Source organism: Indicator indicator, chromosome 1 (assembly GCF_027791375.1).
Source record: "Indicator indicator isolate 239-I01 chromosome 1, UM_Iind_1.1, whole genome shotgun sequence".
Lineage (NCBI taxonomy): Eukaryota > Metazoa > Chordata > Aves > Piciformes > Indicatoridae > Indicator > Indicator indicator.
The window spans coordinates 9131309-9146654 of record NC_072010.1 but is presented as its reverse complement, the minus strand read 5'-3'; the positions used below and the strand labels follow the sequence as shown (position 1 = coordinate 9146654).

At 39.4% G+C, this 15346-nt stretch overlaps 1 protein-coding gene across 2 annotated transcripts in view; it reads left to right on the top strand.

Moving 5' to 3' along the window:
• GRM5 (glutamate metabotropic receptor 5) overlaps nucleotides 1-15346 on the top strand; it is a 271646-nt gene that overhangs the window by 216739 nt on the left and 39561 nt on the right. For both annotated transcript variants that reach the window (XM_054399141.1, XM_054399133.1), the window contains exons 5-6: nucleotides 4455-4623; nucleotides 7550-7676. In XM_054399141.1, coding sequence (XP_054255116.1) covers nucleotides 4455-4623; nucleotides 7550-7676 — 296 coding nt within the window. The remainder of the gene's footprint in view (nucleotides 1-4454; nucleotides 4624-7549; nucleotides 7677-15346) is intronic.

The window sequence follows — 15346 nt, the reverse complement described above, 5'->3', positions numbered from 1 at the left end:
TTCTTTCTTTCTTTCTTTCTTTCTTTCTTTCTTTCTTTCTTTCTTTCTTTCTTTCTTTTCTTTCTTTCTTTCTTTCTTTCTTTCTTTCTTTCTTTCTTTCTTTCTTTCTTTCTTTCTTTCTTTCTTTCTTTCTTTTTCTTTCTTTCTTTCTTTCTTTTCTTTCTTTCTTTCTTTCTTTCTTTCTTTCTTTCTTTCTTTCTTTCTTTCTTTCTTTCTTTCTTTCTTTCTTTCTTTCTTTCTTTCTTTCTTTCTTTCTTTCTTTCTTTCTTTCTTTCTTTCTTTCTTTCTTTCTTTCTTTCTTTCTTTCTTTCTTTCTTCTTTCTTTCTTTCTTTCTTTCTTTCTTTCTTTCTTTCTTTCTTTCTTTCTTTCTTCTTTCTTCTTTCTTTCTTTCTTTCTTTCTTTCTTTCTTTCTTTCTTTCTTTCTTTCTTTCTTTCTTTCTTTCTTTCTTTCTTTCTTTCTTTCTTTCTTCCTTTCTTTCTTTCTTCCTTTCTTTCTCTCTTTTCCTTCCTTCCTTCCTTCCTTCCTTCCTTCCTTCCTTCCTTCCTTCCTTCCTTCCTATGTGCATTTCTTACTACATTTAAGGTCAAACACAAGAATTTTAAGGCATATAGTCTTCATGCATGAATTTACATTTTGATTGTTAACTTTCAAAGGTTATGCTTCTCATTACAAACCATCAGACTTTCAACTTTATGTTCATAGAGTTTGATGACCACCACAGCACTGCTCTCTGTCTCTCTGTGGGTGTTTAAATTAACTTCTGAATAGGGAAGAGTATGGGAAAGAAAATACATTGGTGAGAATATCTTGACATTTCCAAAAATTTCTGCAATTTCAGAACTATTTTTTTTTTCCATTTGATTTGAAAACCCTTAAAGTCAGAATTATCCCCCAAACAGATCAGGACAGCCACCTACAAAGCAGTCTGTTTGTGTCTTTGGAGACTCTAGGGAAGTGTACTGTGAGCTGGTAGATGTCAGACACAAACTGGTAGGAATCCAGGAAAAATTCTGATGGAAATTTTATTTTCAACACTGTTTTGGTGAGCAAGGCTGTCGTCTCTAAAACATTTATGTTTCTATAAATAACTGAATTCTGAGAAAACTACTCAGTCTGTTTTCTTTTTTTTTTTTTTCCTGATCAAATTAATTTTTAAAGGCTTCTCACAGACTTTTCTTAAAGGCTTCCCACACAGTTTACATGGTGCTCAGATCCAGTGGACTGCATCTTACCTTATTCCTACCTGTTTCACTCATTTCTTGAAGAAACACTGAGGACTGCCTTGCATAAATGATATGTGGCCTGCCATGAATAAATGACAATATTTAAATGTGCAAAGAAACCTTTTGCTTCATCTTTTCCTCATGTTGGCTGCTTAACGATAATGATTTAATTCCGTTTGTCACAAGAAATTTAACTGAAGGTCTTGGGTCTTTTTAAATTCAGTTCTAAGAATAATGATGAAGGAATTATGTCAGGTGCAGTCATATGGTCAGTCACAGTAGGACATTAGTGTATCTCTGAAAAATGTGACAACACCTTGTGCATCTCAGGGTAATGCAACTTTATGAAAGTCCAACCTCACTGAATTTGTATGAGATGCAGGATAGCGCTCTGTCTACTCAAACTAATGGACTGTGTGTGGTGCCCAGAGTTTGTTTACTTTTGAAACATAGTTCTTTATTCCCCCTTCAATATTCACATCATTAAATCTAGTCTCTGTGTTGTATTAGCCAACACGGAGTCAAAATTTACTTTTTCATGATTGAGAAGGCTTTAGAGGAAGCTCCATCACTAACACCCAGGTCTTGAGTAGTTTATAGCCTTTTGAGCACTGTGAAACACTATTTGCAACAGCTGGGAGATGATGCAGTGATGCTGAAACAACTCAACTCCTTGCTCACTTGCACTGGTAGCTTCATCTTCACTATAGAATGGAAATTTAAATCCTCACAGCTGTACTGTGCCGGTAGTGTTAAGCAGCAGTAGGTCTTTCTGACCTAGATAGCTCAGGATTTTGATGTATAGCAAAAGGTTTTTGATATTATACAACAGATGATAATCTCACAAGATGCTTTGAACCCTGGTCTTACTCCAAATTCCTTTATGTGTATGTTGAGCTTTAAGCAGATAGACAGCCTAGTGTTTTAGGTGAGACACAAGATGTGGAAAAAAACAATTATGGAAGGAACAGCCATGATTTTTCCGGAAGATAAATATCTCTAAATACTGTCAAACGTCTAAAGAAGAAATTGAGAAGGCAGAAAAGACTAGAAAAACAAGATGCTGATGTTTTGGCTATGTTACCAACAGAATATGAATTCTTAGCAACTGTATGGCATGCTTTGAAGTAAGAGTTTTGCACTGTGATTAGGGCACTGCTGGAAATGTGCTATTACACCATATGGTCTCTCCTGTCTTAAAGTGACAAATTGTCCCTGTGCTATCTCAAGGAAGCTCCAGGGAACCAGTGACTCATGAACCTCCACTATAGCAATGGACTTACTGAGTCTGGCTATTACTATCCGTCCCTTAATGGTGTACTCCAGAAAGCAAAGAGACACAACATATTGGGACAATAGTTTATTTAAGCTTTAGGTTTCTTTCCAGTATTTCCCTTGGGATCTATGCATGGAACTACCACTGGAGGGATAACTGTTTTAAGTCCTGTGACCTGTTAAATATTGTCAATACTTTTGTTAATCTGCCCATGAAACTGAATTGGCAGTTTGAACAAAGAGATACTCAGAGAAGTGTTAGAACGTCCTGACAATGCTGAATAAAGACTCCACAGTGGCTTCTGGGCCAACTTTTTGGTTAGTCAGTTTAATCCTTGAAAAACTTTTGCTATGCCTGGGAGCCTCAGAAAAAACTCTTGGTTTATAAACGTGTGTAAGCCTGTTTATTAGGGTTTGTGTCACATAATCATAGAATTGTTTTAGTTGGAAAAGACCTCTAAGACTGTTGAGTCCAACCATTGACCAAGGACCACCTAGCTATCAAACCATGTCCCAATGTGCCATGACCACATATGTCTTGACCACCTTCAGTGATGGTGACTCCACCACTTCCCTGGGCAATGTAGTATAGTGCCTTAACATTTGATGCTGCTGCCAAAAGGTTGTCTCCTCGTTTATGAACCAGGCAGATTTTCTAAACCTAAGGTTGCACTGATCTTCTCAGTCTATATTGTTTGCTTGATTTCCAGTGGATTTCATCTGGCTTGCTTACATTACTGCAAAATTCACTAAAGAGGAAGTAGAGAAAAGCACACCATCATCATTTCAGGAGTTAACAAGTTTTCCAAGCATGCTGTATATATAAGAAAGTCTTAAAAGAACTTGCCTGTAATATAGAAAGGTGACCTGCTGTTCAGGATGTCAGAAGTAAACTAGTGAGTCCTATGGTGTTCCACATGCTTCCTGTAAGGCTCTGCAGGAGCTAAAAAGAATGTAGGAGGGAGATCAACATGAATCTGAAAACTGTGATCAGCTCTAGTTCTTCTCTTAACACTTATTTTCCCAAATAATATTGTGATCTGAGCCAAAAGCAGCCTAGGACTGAAGTATGAATACTCTCTCTCTTCCATACCATACTGTGCAAGGAATTAAATGTGTTCTGATCATGGAGGAATTATATAAAAATGGGAGTTGTATTATATAAAGGGAATTGTATGGTTGGGACCATACAATACAATGCATTTGCTATTGCAGTGTGATAAAAGAAAAAGAAAAAAGAAGAAGGAAAAAAAAGTAAATCTTAACTCTGTTCTCAAATGCGTGGACTACAAGGTGCTTTTTGATTAAGGGCATCTCTCTGAAGCCTCCAAGAAGTTCCAGAGTCTTGGAATCTGTAAATCTGTGCCTTAAGAATTATGCCTGATTCCTCTCTGTGTACCACACCAAAATACATCTTGCAGTCTTACTGCACAGGAGATTTCTTTCCATCCTATAGGTCTAGATTGCTTCTACCTCACTTTAGAAGCATATCTGTTCTCAGGCTCTCTCAGGACAGGAATAAGGACCTGCAGAGAGTGAGGAGCACTTAGTGTTGGGAATTATCACAGGTTTAGATTTCTCTGCATCTGCTGGAGAGGGAACCTACTACAGCAAGGGTTCCCTATGCAATTGACCTCAGTGGTGAAAGTTTGGCAGAATGAGTCCTGTCAGGCTCGTTTCATTGTTTTCTTTAAACAAGTACAATCATTCTCAGAACACTCCAAAGCGTTCAGGGAATTTTCATGGTGATAGAATAAAACAAATTAAATGAAAAGGAAAAGAAAGATTATATCACAAATAATATTCAGAGAGACCCAGGGACAGCCATAATGCTTGAAATTATGCTGCCTTTATTGCCACAAGCTTGGTTTTGGCTGTGTAGTGTTCCTTTAATTTGAAACATTTAATGATGTTCTCCTCAACTCATCTATGTCTTCCTTTTGTGTTTCCAAAGATATGAAATAATGAATTTTAAGAAAATGGGGAAAGACTACTTTGATTATATCAATGTTGGCAGCTGGGACAACGGTGAGCTGAAAATGGACGATGATGAAATATGGTCAGAGAAAAATAGTATCATCAGATCTGTGTGCAGTGAACCCTGTGAAAAAGGCCAAATAAAGGTAAATATTTTCTCCATTTATTTCAGTCATGTAGAATACATAGCCTTGAAATGTGAAAGCAAATTTTTCTTGACTGTTACATGGAGACAATATCCCACAACTTCATTAAAATGTACAAGCTCAAGTACTTCGTTCCTACTCATATCACAGTCATCTCACTATTTTCATAAGGTGCCATTTTCTTGTACTTGTGTATTTGTGAGCTGCTGACATTTTATACTTATATTCCAAATGCTTTAGAACAGGTATATTTGGAGGATTTTTTTTCTATGTGTTTTTACAGAATCTGATTCAGTGGAGTGTAAACCCTGACTGAGACTTGTCAGTACAATTACATGTAAATTATAAACAATATTTGCTAGGATTTCAGTGCTAGGCACAGAACTCTAGATTGGAACAGTATTACTCAGACCTTAATTCTGTAGTATCACCAGAGAACATTGATAACTACCACCACTTAGAACTTGAGGAAAGATAGGCAATTATTTTACTTGTACATGTTTTACTGATTCTTTATTTCCTAGGGTTTTTATTTTTTCTTTCACCCTTTCCATGCTGCAGTAAGTAAGGCTGGTGGGTGAATCTGTCATTTACTAATTGTACTCTGTTATCCTTCAGAATCCCATGACACTACAGAACAGCTAAAATCCTGCAAGTCCTCAGCTTACCTTGCAGTCTTTTGTATAGAAGCCTGTGGGCTGAAGGGATGGGCATAGACAGCAGAGTGACTCAGACCAAAAGAAGAAAAAAAACACCAGCTGTAATTTCTAACACATATCACTGGATGTCAGATCACTTTTCTTCCATGTTAACAGAATATTGCAAAGCATCTATAGTGAGAGGTTGATGTCAGGCTGACCATGCTCTGCAACACAAAGTAAATCTCTGCAGTCGGAGCTTTCCAGAATAAAAATGCTTTATTCTTTTACTGGTCTTAAGCAGAGTCAGTAAGCGAGTTTCATCAGACCAAGTATGTCTTTAGCACAGACACATACAGTTGTATCAGATGTCTGAACTTTTATTACAGTCAATGATAATGATATATTATTCTAGATCAGGAGTCATCTCATCTTCCTGTAGGTCTTGAAAACAGTTAAGATGAATCTGGGTGTAGAAACACTTCTTTCTTTTCACTGATGGTAAAAGGCACCCAGCCAGGACAGTTGGTTCAGATGAGAACATACCTTCTGCAGACAGATAAGGAAGGTGAGATGAATTACTCCCACAGTAAATAAACAGGAGGCTGGTGTTAGCTTCCTCCAGCCACAAGGTCACATATGAGAGAATAGAGATGGACAAGCAGATAATAACTTCAGGTCTGGGCAGCTCTGAACTCCCTTATGATCTTCCACTTCACAACACAAGTGATTGGAAGTGCCTTGGGATCTTCATCTTCCTTCTACCTCCTGCCCATGCTCTCTCAATGATTCTCCCAAGAAGATTCCTCAATGTGAAGCCAATTCATCTCACACTTAGACATATGCTAGAAGTTCAGTCTGAAATGTCCTTTATGGTCATCATTAGGTTATTGGTTATAAATATCGAAGTTAACTACACAGTCCTTTATCAAAATTAAAGAAATCCTAAGACGTGAATTCATCTGAAGGGCAGATATTTTATTTTGAAAGTAGATCTAGTCTCAGCACTTGCAGAGCGAATAATTTTTGCTCCCATGGCCTTTCTGACAGCTTAGCTATTCAAGTGTGGTTATTTCTTATATATATACAACAATTTTAAAAACAAAATAAACCCCCAAAGTTTTCAAATGTTGATTGAAATACTGCAGATGAAAATTATATAATTTGCACTTTTTTTCACTGCAGCTTTGCAAAGATCAATTCAGTTCTTTTTGATTGCACTCTTTCATATTTCTTTTGTTAAATTGCAACAAAGACATTTGGTTTTGAAACCACCTTCTAAATTCTTTAAAAATCAGAGAATCACAGAATTGTCAGGGTTGGAAGGCACCCCAAGGATCAGCCAGTTCCAACCCCCCTGCCATTGGGTACCCTCCAACTGGATCAGGTTGCTCAGAGCCACATCTGTCTTGTCCTTAAAAACCTCTACGGATGGGGCTTTGACCACATCCCTGGGCAACCTGTTCCACTGTCTCACCACCTTTATGGTGAAGAACTTCTACAAAAGTCAACCTACCTCATACACTGTTATTGGCAGTATTTGTTTATAATTCAGGGGGGAAAAGCAGAGAATCTGGGGATACTTTATTTCAAGAGAAAGACATATTGACAGAAGTACAAATGTTTTCAGTGCACAGAGATGCTAAATAACGATCTTGGAAAATCTGTCTCAGTCATGAGTGTTCAATAACATTCATCAGTAAGTTATAAACCAAGAAATCAAGTCAGATGTTAAAACTGATAAAGATAACATTTTCACCTTAAATGTTAATTAGAAACATAGTAATTAAATAATTCTGGGAAAAGCATGTTTAGTTTAATGTCTGGAAGAAAATCAGTGTTAACACATTATTCACAATTGGATTAAAAAATATAAAAAGCACCCAAAAGTCTTTCAATAATGAACCCTTAGGAAAGTAATGCCATTGGCATGACTTCCTGTCTGCACCACAACAGAGTGAATTGTATGCCTTAAATATCACAGATTGAGTTTTGCTCATTCTGAGAGGGGAAAAAAACTTGTCATTCAGCATATTGACATTCTGTACCTCCACTTATACCAATGTGGGCTTGATGGTATATACACAATGGAAGAGCTGTAAACTTGTGCTATATTCTGTCTAAGCAAATATATAATTAAAAACAAACAAACAACTTCCTTTTTTTTTTTAAACCTCCCCATTCAAAAAAAGAAAAAACCCAACAAAAAAACCAACCAAACCCTAAAAGAAACAGAGCAGCAAGAATGTACATTTATGCTGCATAATAAGTGTCAATTTTTGTTTCAGGTTATCCGCAAAGGAGAAGTGAGTTGCTGTTGGACTTGCACTCCTTGTAAAGAGAATGAATATGTATTTGATGAATATACATGCAAAGCCTGCCAGCTTGGCTCCTGGCCCAATGAAGAGCTCACAGGTAAATGAGTTGTGGCTGTGTTTATGTTGTCAATGAAAATGTTCTTCTACTAAGCTGAAGAAACAAATGCGAGCTACAAGTGAGTATGAGGAGTGTTTTGGTCAGATCAAACCCAGGGATAAAGATGAAATTTGAACTGAGGATGGTGTTTGTCTTCTCTCCTCCAGATGATCCAGGAATTGTTGGTGCAATGCATCTGCTTTCTGAAGACTTGTTATTAGTTCTAGAAATAACTAAAATAGTCCTGGTTTTGTATTCAACCCTGTCTTAACATCTAGCTTGTAATGCAGATCCTTCCCCAGAGAGTTGGAGAAATTAAGTCCTTATCAGAGGACTTACAAAGGGAGTTCAAATTTAAGAGTTTTATTTTCCTTCCAAGCAGGTACAGGAGAGTCTTGAAATATTTTCTTGCTTAATCTGAAAAAGTTATGAACTAGTGTCTGTAGTTACTGCTCCATGAGTGCTCCATATAGATTTCGTGTTGCATTAGTTCTTTGTTCATCAGAGACCCTACTTGAATATGGGGTTCATGTTCTCCTTGCCATGGCATAGATCTCTATATACTTGAAGAATACCAATGTGTACCTCCTACTTTAGAGATAAATTACTCCAGCACTTGTATCCCACAGCCTCTCTCCCCTATGACTAATAAAGGGAATTCATCTATTCAAACACTCAGAGCACACACCACTTCAAAATGCTGTTTGGGCATCAAGTTCTCACTGTGCCAGGCTTTGTACAAACAAGGAAAGAAGAGACAGTTTTTTTCCAGAAGACTTGTTCTGCATATATTTAACACAGGTGAGGGGAGAAACATGGAGGAGAAAGAGGGGGAAAGCAAAAGAAAAACAGTTTGATGGATGAATTCATTTAAGTGGAAGAGTGTCAAGCAAGACTTGGCTTATAGACACGTTTCACTTCCTGGTAAGGAATGCTGCATTTCTGTGATAGATGAGCTAGATCACCTAATTACTGCAAAAAGATCATTTAGTCACAAAATGATGGGATGTTTATCAGAAAATGTCAAACATGAAACTTCCTTCAAGTTAAAAAAAAAAAAAAAAATCCCAAAACAACAACAAAATAACTTTTAAATGAGAAAGCTTAAACAGTAATAAAATGGATCTGCAAATGCTCCTCCAGCCCCACTCCTCCAGTTCCACCTTCTCAGGCACTCAGCAATCAGCCAGCAATCAGCCAGCAAAGCCTTCTATCTAAAGGAAAACTTCCTATTGCAAGAGACCTGGTGCAGTGTGTCCCCTAGAGCAGACTACTAAGAATGTGTTATAAGCTCAGGTTTATAGCCCATCTAGGCCATCCAGAATCCTTCAAAGTCCATATTACAAGGACCAGGACGCTGCACCAGGCTGGTGAGTTCATTAAGATCAAGTAGTGCAAATGGTCAACTCTTCAACCACTGGGGTCTTGTCTGAGATGCGCCAGTTCATTTCTCCATTTCAGTGAGTATCTGAAGTTTTACCCACTGTAGATCAGTTGGGAAAGGAGCTGCTACAAGTCAGTTAGGAGGTGCCTCAAGTACTTCATCAGAGCAACAGAGAACCCACTGATGAAACATGAGTGATGGGAAACACCCATTGCCGTGATGAAGTTTGGATAATTAGCCTGTAAGCACCATAGGTAAGGCAAAGAGTGGGGAATAGCCACCACATTGCTTTGAGGTAGCTCTCCAGGGCATGCAGATATCCATGCCTTAGGCAAGACATCAGTCTGGCACTATGGGAGGAGTAACCTTCTGATGGACTCTTGGTCTCACTGTGCCCTCAGGAAGGAAGGTCAGGATGGGGTGGCACCTCAAAAGCTCTTGTAGGATTGGACACCCTGCTCTGATGTAATCTACCTGGACTTCAGCAAGGCCTTTGACACTGTCCCCCATAGGAAACTCCCGGCCAGCTGGCAGCTCATGGCTTGGACAGGTGCACTCTGCGCTGGGTTAGGAACTGGCTGGAGGGCCAGGCCCAGAGAGTGGTGGTGAATGGTGCCACTGCCAGCTGGCAGCCTGTCACTAGTGGTGTCCCCAAGGGATCATTGTTGGGCCCTATCCTGTTCAACATCTTTATTTATGATCTGGATGAGGGGATTGAGTCCATCATCAGTAAGTTTGCAGATAACAGCAAGTTGGGAGCAGGTGTTGATCTGTCTGGGTAGGAGGGCTCTGCAGTGGGACCTTGCCAGGCTGGATAGATAGGCAGAGTCTAATGGAATGAGATTTAACACATCTAAGTGTTGCTCAGGGGAGACCTTATTGCTGTCTACAACTACCTGAAGGGTGGTTGTAGCCAGGTGGGGGTTGGTCTCTTCTCCCAGGCAAGCAGTGACAGAATGAGAGGACACAGTCTCAGGCTGTGCAGGGAGAAATTTAGGCTTGACCTTAGAAAGAATACGCTGCCCAGGGCAGTGGGTGGTGGGATCATCATCCCTGGAGGTGTTTAAGAAAAGACTGGAGGAGGCACTTAGTGCCATGGTCTAGTTGATTAGTTAGGGTTGGGTGATTGACTGGACTTGATGATCTTGTAGGTCTCTTCCAACCTGGTTGATTCTGTGATTGTTTCAAAGGAAAGTAGTTGTGTCTTTACTCAGCCTGACTGAATTACACCAGCTGCAACATTTTGCAGATCATTCATCTGACTTTAGACACATATTTTATGCCTTTAAAGGGACCAAACTCAATACACACACAAAACAACTTCACACCAATGCCAAGCAATGTTCCTGAGGAGATCTAACCCTTATTTCTCAGTCAGGCACAAATTCGGCAGTCATTATTTGGAAACTGAACCTCTCACTGGCCTCCATGAGCACAGCTGATAAAATTTTCACTCCTGGTAAGAAGACATCCATCACCATCATCATGGTTCTGTAGTCCCTACCTAAGTTACTGTCCACATGATAGCTGTATCTTGTCAATTTAGCTTTGTAGCAAAACAAGATTTTAAAAAGTCTATTCCAAGCTTACCCATACAGTATATTGAACAGTATTTTTAATGATCATATTTATGGTCCTAACTTTTGCAGCTTATAAAAAACAGTCTTATTTACAACATAAATTTTAGTAATAAATGTGAGTTAAATGTAAGGACAAAGAGATGTATTTTGGCAAGGAAATTTCCCTTCAGTTTTACAGAGCATACACCAATCTCCTTGAAATGTCCCTGCATCCGATACTGCAGCAGTATATGTCTCTGCTGCTCGATAAAGCCATGTCAGCTCCACAAGGCTACACATATAAAAAAGATTATTAGAATAAGTCTTCCTTGCATGATCACCTTCAGATGACAGTCCTGTAAATATATCAGACATGCACATGAGAAGGCTTTCAACATGGAGCTGCACCTCAGTGTTTGGCAGAGACCTGAACTTGGATAAAACTGTTTTTGGAATCCTTTCTTGGCTCACACAACAAAACGCTGCTCTTTCTTTCTTATGCTCAATGACCAGCATCAGTTTTGTGCCACAAACTTAACTAAATAAAATGCATAATGTTGCTCACTGAAAGGGAGAGGGATTAGAAATTTTTTCAGACTGTGGAATCTCAGAATTCAGAAGCAAGAAGGGAGAAGACAGAACAGATGCAGTATGTGTAACAAAATTAAATTAATCTCAAAACAGAGAAAGACGTTGGAGTTCTAAAGAAAGTCCAAAGGTGGTGGGAAAGACAAGTCCGAGGAAGTTTCTCTTGATTAAATTAAAGTGACTGGAAAATATCGCCATCAAGAAGTGAAGCTGAAGTGAGAAGGGAGTATTTAGCCACCTATATTTTATTTCCTCACAAACCTCAGTTTTATTGCTTATTTGTGAAACATTCCTCAGCAACCAGGCTCTTCTTTGAGAAAAATATTTGCAATTCTTCCTTTTCTCCAATACCATCTCAACTTGCACTCCAAGTAATTTTCTTCCTTGCTTGCTAATCTGCTGTAGCTCTCCTTTATCCTTCTGGTTTGTGTTAATAATATCCACCTGTTGCAGCACCACTTCCCTTATTACTATGGGCAGTGTGACTGGGCCACATACTCAATTGCAGCAGGAGGAACTCCAGTCAGAAATATATATCAGCCCCTCCGCTATTCCTCAAAGCCTTTCCATTGTATTCACAGTGGAGGGAGAAGAAATAGATGCCAAGCATGTCGAGATACAAATGAACAGATTTTCTTAAAACTGAGGACCAAAGCTAAATTAAATTAATTTTTCAGTGTCATGGTGAAAATAGATTTTTTGGTTCTCCGAAAATCCAAGTGACTTTGAGCACATGGCTCAATGGGTGCAGAAATTTCTTGGTCTACTTATCACAAGTGTTTGTTTAAGGACTCTTTTGAGGTGAGAAAGAGGCAATTATTCTCTCTTTCTGTGATTCACGGATAGCCCACAGCAATAAGAGAAACAAAGTTTTATCTGGTGACTTTGGGGATAGCAATGAAAGTAGGTTATATTAATTTCAGTGACACTTGGATTATCTTCAGACTATATTTCTCTCATTCTCCGTGTACTCACAAATACACTGGTTATTACATTTTCTGGACTTGATCATCTCTGAGGTTTTTTCCAACCTGGATGATTCTGTGATTAACTGGATTAAAATGAAAATAGATGCTGAACTGTTTTACAGCTCCTGAAATATTTTCTTTGCTATTCAAGTATAAAGCTAAACATCAGAAATATGGAATGGAATGGAAAGGGCATTCCATCTCTAAGTGACACAACAGTCATTTCAAAGAGCTCTGGCAACACCAATGCTGTATCCATTCTGTTTGTACCGATCTGGATTCCTCACTGAGAAGCAAGGGCAGCTGCATCCCTCACCCTGAGGGCATGCTTATACAGTCAGTGAGAGTTGCAGAGAACAGGCAGTGCTGAGAGCTACTGCTGTCCTGGCTCTAAACCCTGTCTGGTACAGCCTACTGCCATGGCACACAAACCACCCATGGGGTCAAGAGCAGGGGCAATATTACATTGAATCTCATCAGATTTTCAGAAGGGCTTGATCAGCTCTTCCTGCAGTGCCCAGATTTGGGCTGTGGCAGAAGCCACAAGGATCTGAGGCTCAGCTGTCTCCTAAAACTGGATCCTGCCACACTTCAGGCAAAAAAAAACAATTATTCAAGTCTTGCCCAAAATATTTTCAAATAGTAGATGCTTGTTGCCTTCAAACTACCTTTTTTTTTTTTTTTGTATTGTATTGTTGCTTGCAATAAAGTTACAGCCATTGGCAATTTCAGCAATCATCTGACAGTTGTGAGCATGAGGCAGAACACAATTTACCCTGTGCTGACATTGATTTTTCTGCTAGAATATTACTAGGATCTTGCTTTCAACCATAATTGGTAAGGCTGTCATTCAGACCAAGAGTAGAACACAATTTTAATGTTTTTTAGCATTATAAATGCACATCAGCAGAGATAATGTCCAATTTTCACCCTGATTTTCTGTGCCCTGTATTTCTCTTTCCTTTTAATTTCTCATTGTAAATGAATTGTGACCATTCCCATAAGTCACTGTCACACCAGTCTCTTGGAGAAAGCAGATGGGGATGGGTTAAGGGTTCAGGTAGTAACATTATGACCAGGAGCTCTGACTGCCATCTCCCCCACTCTCTCCTTGCTGAGTTTGTGAACTGTTCTTCCCCAGTTTTCTTGTTCCACATAAGGTGTGGACTTTATCTTCCATTTACAACCCAAGTCTCTACTGGGAGCCATTCAACACTTCAGGCTCAAGTGAGCTGGTTCAAGAATGCTGAGCTCAACAAACAGCTCTTGGAGGCTCCTGGGCTGCCTGAAGACAGGCTTGCCAACGAAGCCAGAAGGATCCATTTGTAATTGTGCCTTACATTCTGGAAAGTATGCTGAACATGACATATCTTGAACAAAACATTTACAACACACAGAGCCAGCAAATTTTTTTAGTGAAACTTAAATCAAAACATTAGAGCTAACATAAGGCTGGACCTGGTTGTTGCAATTCGTCAGTTGTGCCAGTTACATTTGTGTAATTAAGGAATCACATGTGATCACAGAGTAACTTTAATGAATTATTCTAAGATTCATGGTCTTGCCTTTTACTGCCACACACAGATAAATGAGTATATTTAAGTTTCTAGGTGCTTAGGCTACCGAGCTACAGATGTCCCAGCTTTTATGGTTTAAGGTGTGGCTGGTTACAACTCCTGCCCTATAGAGGTGGCAGAATGAACTCATTCACAGTCTTCAGCTGCATACATTGATAGTGCAAATATGCCTTTGCTGAAGATCTCAGTAAATGTGTCAGTCTGAGAACTGTAACAACTAAGAAGCCAGCACCTATAATCATAGGATTATTTCTGTTGGGAGAGACATTTAAGATCAAGACCTATTGTTAACCTAGGGACATGTCACCACTAAATCGTGTCTATCAGCACCACATCTACATGCCTTAAATACCTCCAAGAATGTTGACTCCACCACATTCCTGGGCTGCCTGTTCCACTGCTTGACAACCCTTTCAGTGAAGAAATTTTTCCTAATATCAAAACTAAACCTCCCTTGGCACAACTTGAGGCTGTTTCTTCTTGTCCAATCTCTTAGAAAGAAGAAATCAACCCCCACCTTGCTGCAACCTCCTCTCAGGTAGCTATAGAGCGAGACAAGGACATTCCTCAGCCTTCTTTCTTCCAGACAAAAAACTAATCAAGATAAACCTTTTCCTATCTTTTGGGATTACAACAAAGGAAACATTCAGAAGTATTAATAGAAAATATCTAGCACCATAATATCAATATGCCTTAAACAACATGTGCCAAATCTTTTGTGGAGACTCATTCACAGCTATAATGTGGCTAGGCTGTCTAGGTTTCAGCCTTGTGTTTGGACTTCTGCTGTCCTTGGAAGGGTCTGTGAAAAGTTAGGAAGAAAACTAAGTCTTTTGTCAGCAGGTTGAAGTCACTGCTCAGGATGCTAAACCTCACTGAAAAATATTTAGGTCTTACTAAACAAGAAGCAAGTTTCTGCCAGTTTGAGTCTTCATGTGCAGATCCAGGAGGAGGGTAGTTGTTATTGGTAATTCCCTTCTGAAAGAAACAGAGAGCCCCATATGTCAGCCGGACCCCTCCCACAGGGTAGTCTGCTGCCTCCCTGGGGCCTGGGTCAGGGATGTTACCAGAAGGCTGCCTAATGTAGTACAGCCCTCTGATTATTATCCCTTGCTAGTTATGCAGGTGGGAATTGATGAGGTCAGTACCAGAAGTCTTAAAGCAATCAAAAGGGACTTCAAGGCACTGGGAAAAGTAGTTGAGGGATCAGGGGCACAGGTAATTTTTCATCTATACCCTTAGTTGCAGGTATGAATGTTGAAAGGAAGAGGAAATCATGCCTGATTAATAAGTGGCTCAGAGGCTTGTGCCACCAACAAAATTTTGGGTTCTTTGGTCTTGGGGAACTCCATACGGCCCCAGGTCTGCTAGCAACAGATGGGGTACATCTGTCTCAAAGGGGGAGAAAGATCCTGGCACACGAGCTGGTGGGGCTTGTTGAAAAGGCTTTAAACTAGGCTTGAAGGGGGAAGGGGCTGAACACAACAGTACTAGAGATGAACCAAAGGAGGCTGAGGGTGGTAAGCCAGAAACAGGGGTAAAACCTGCAGCTCAGCTGAAGAGTATGTACACTAATGCACACAGTATGGGTAAT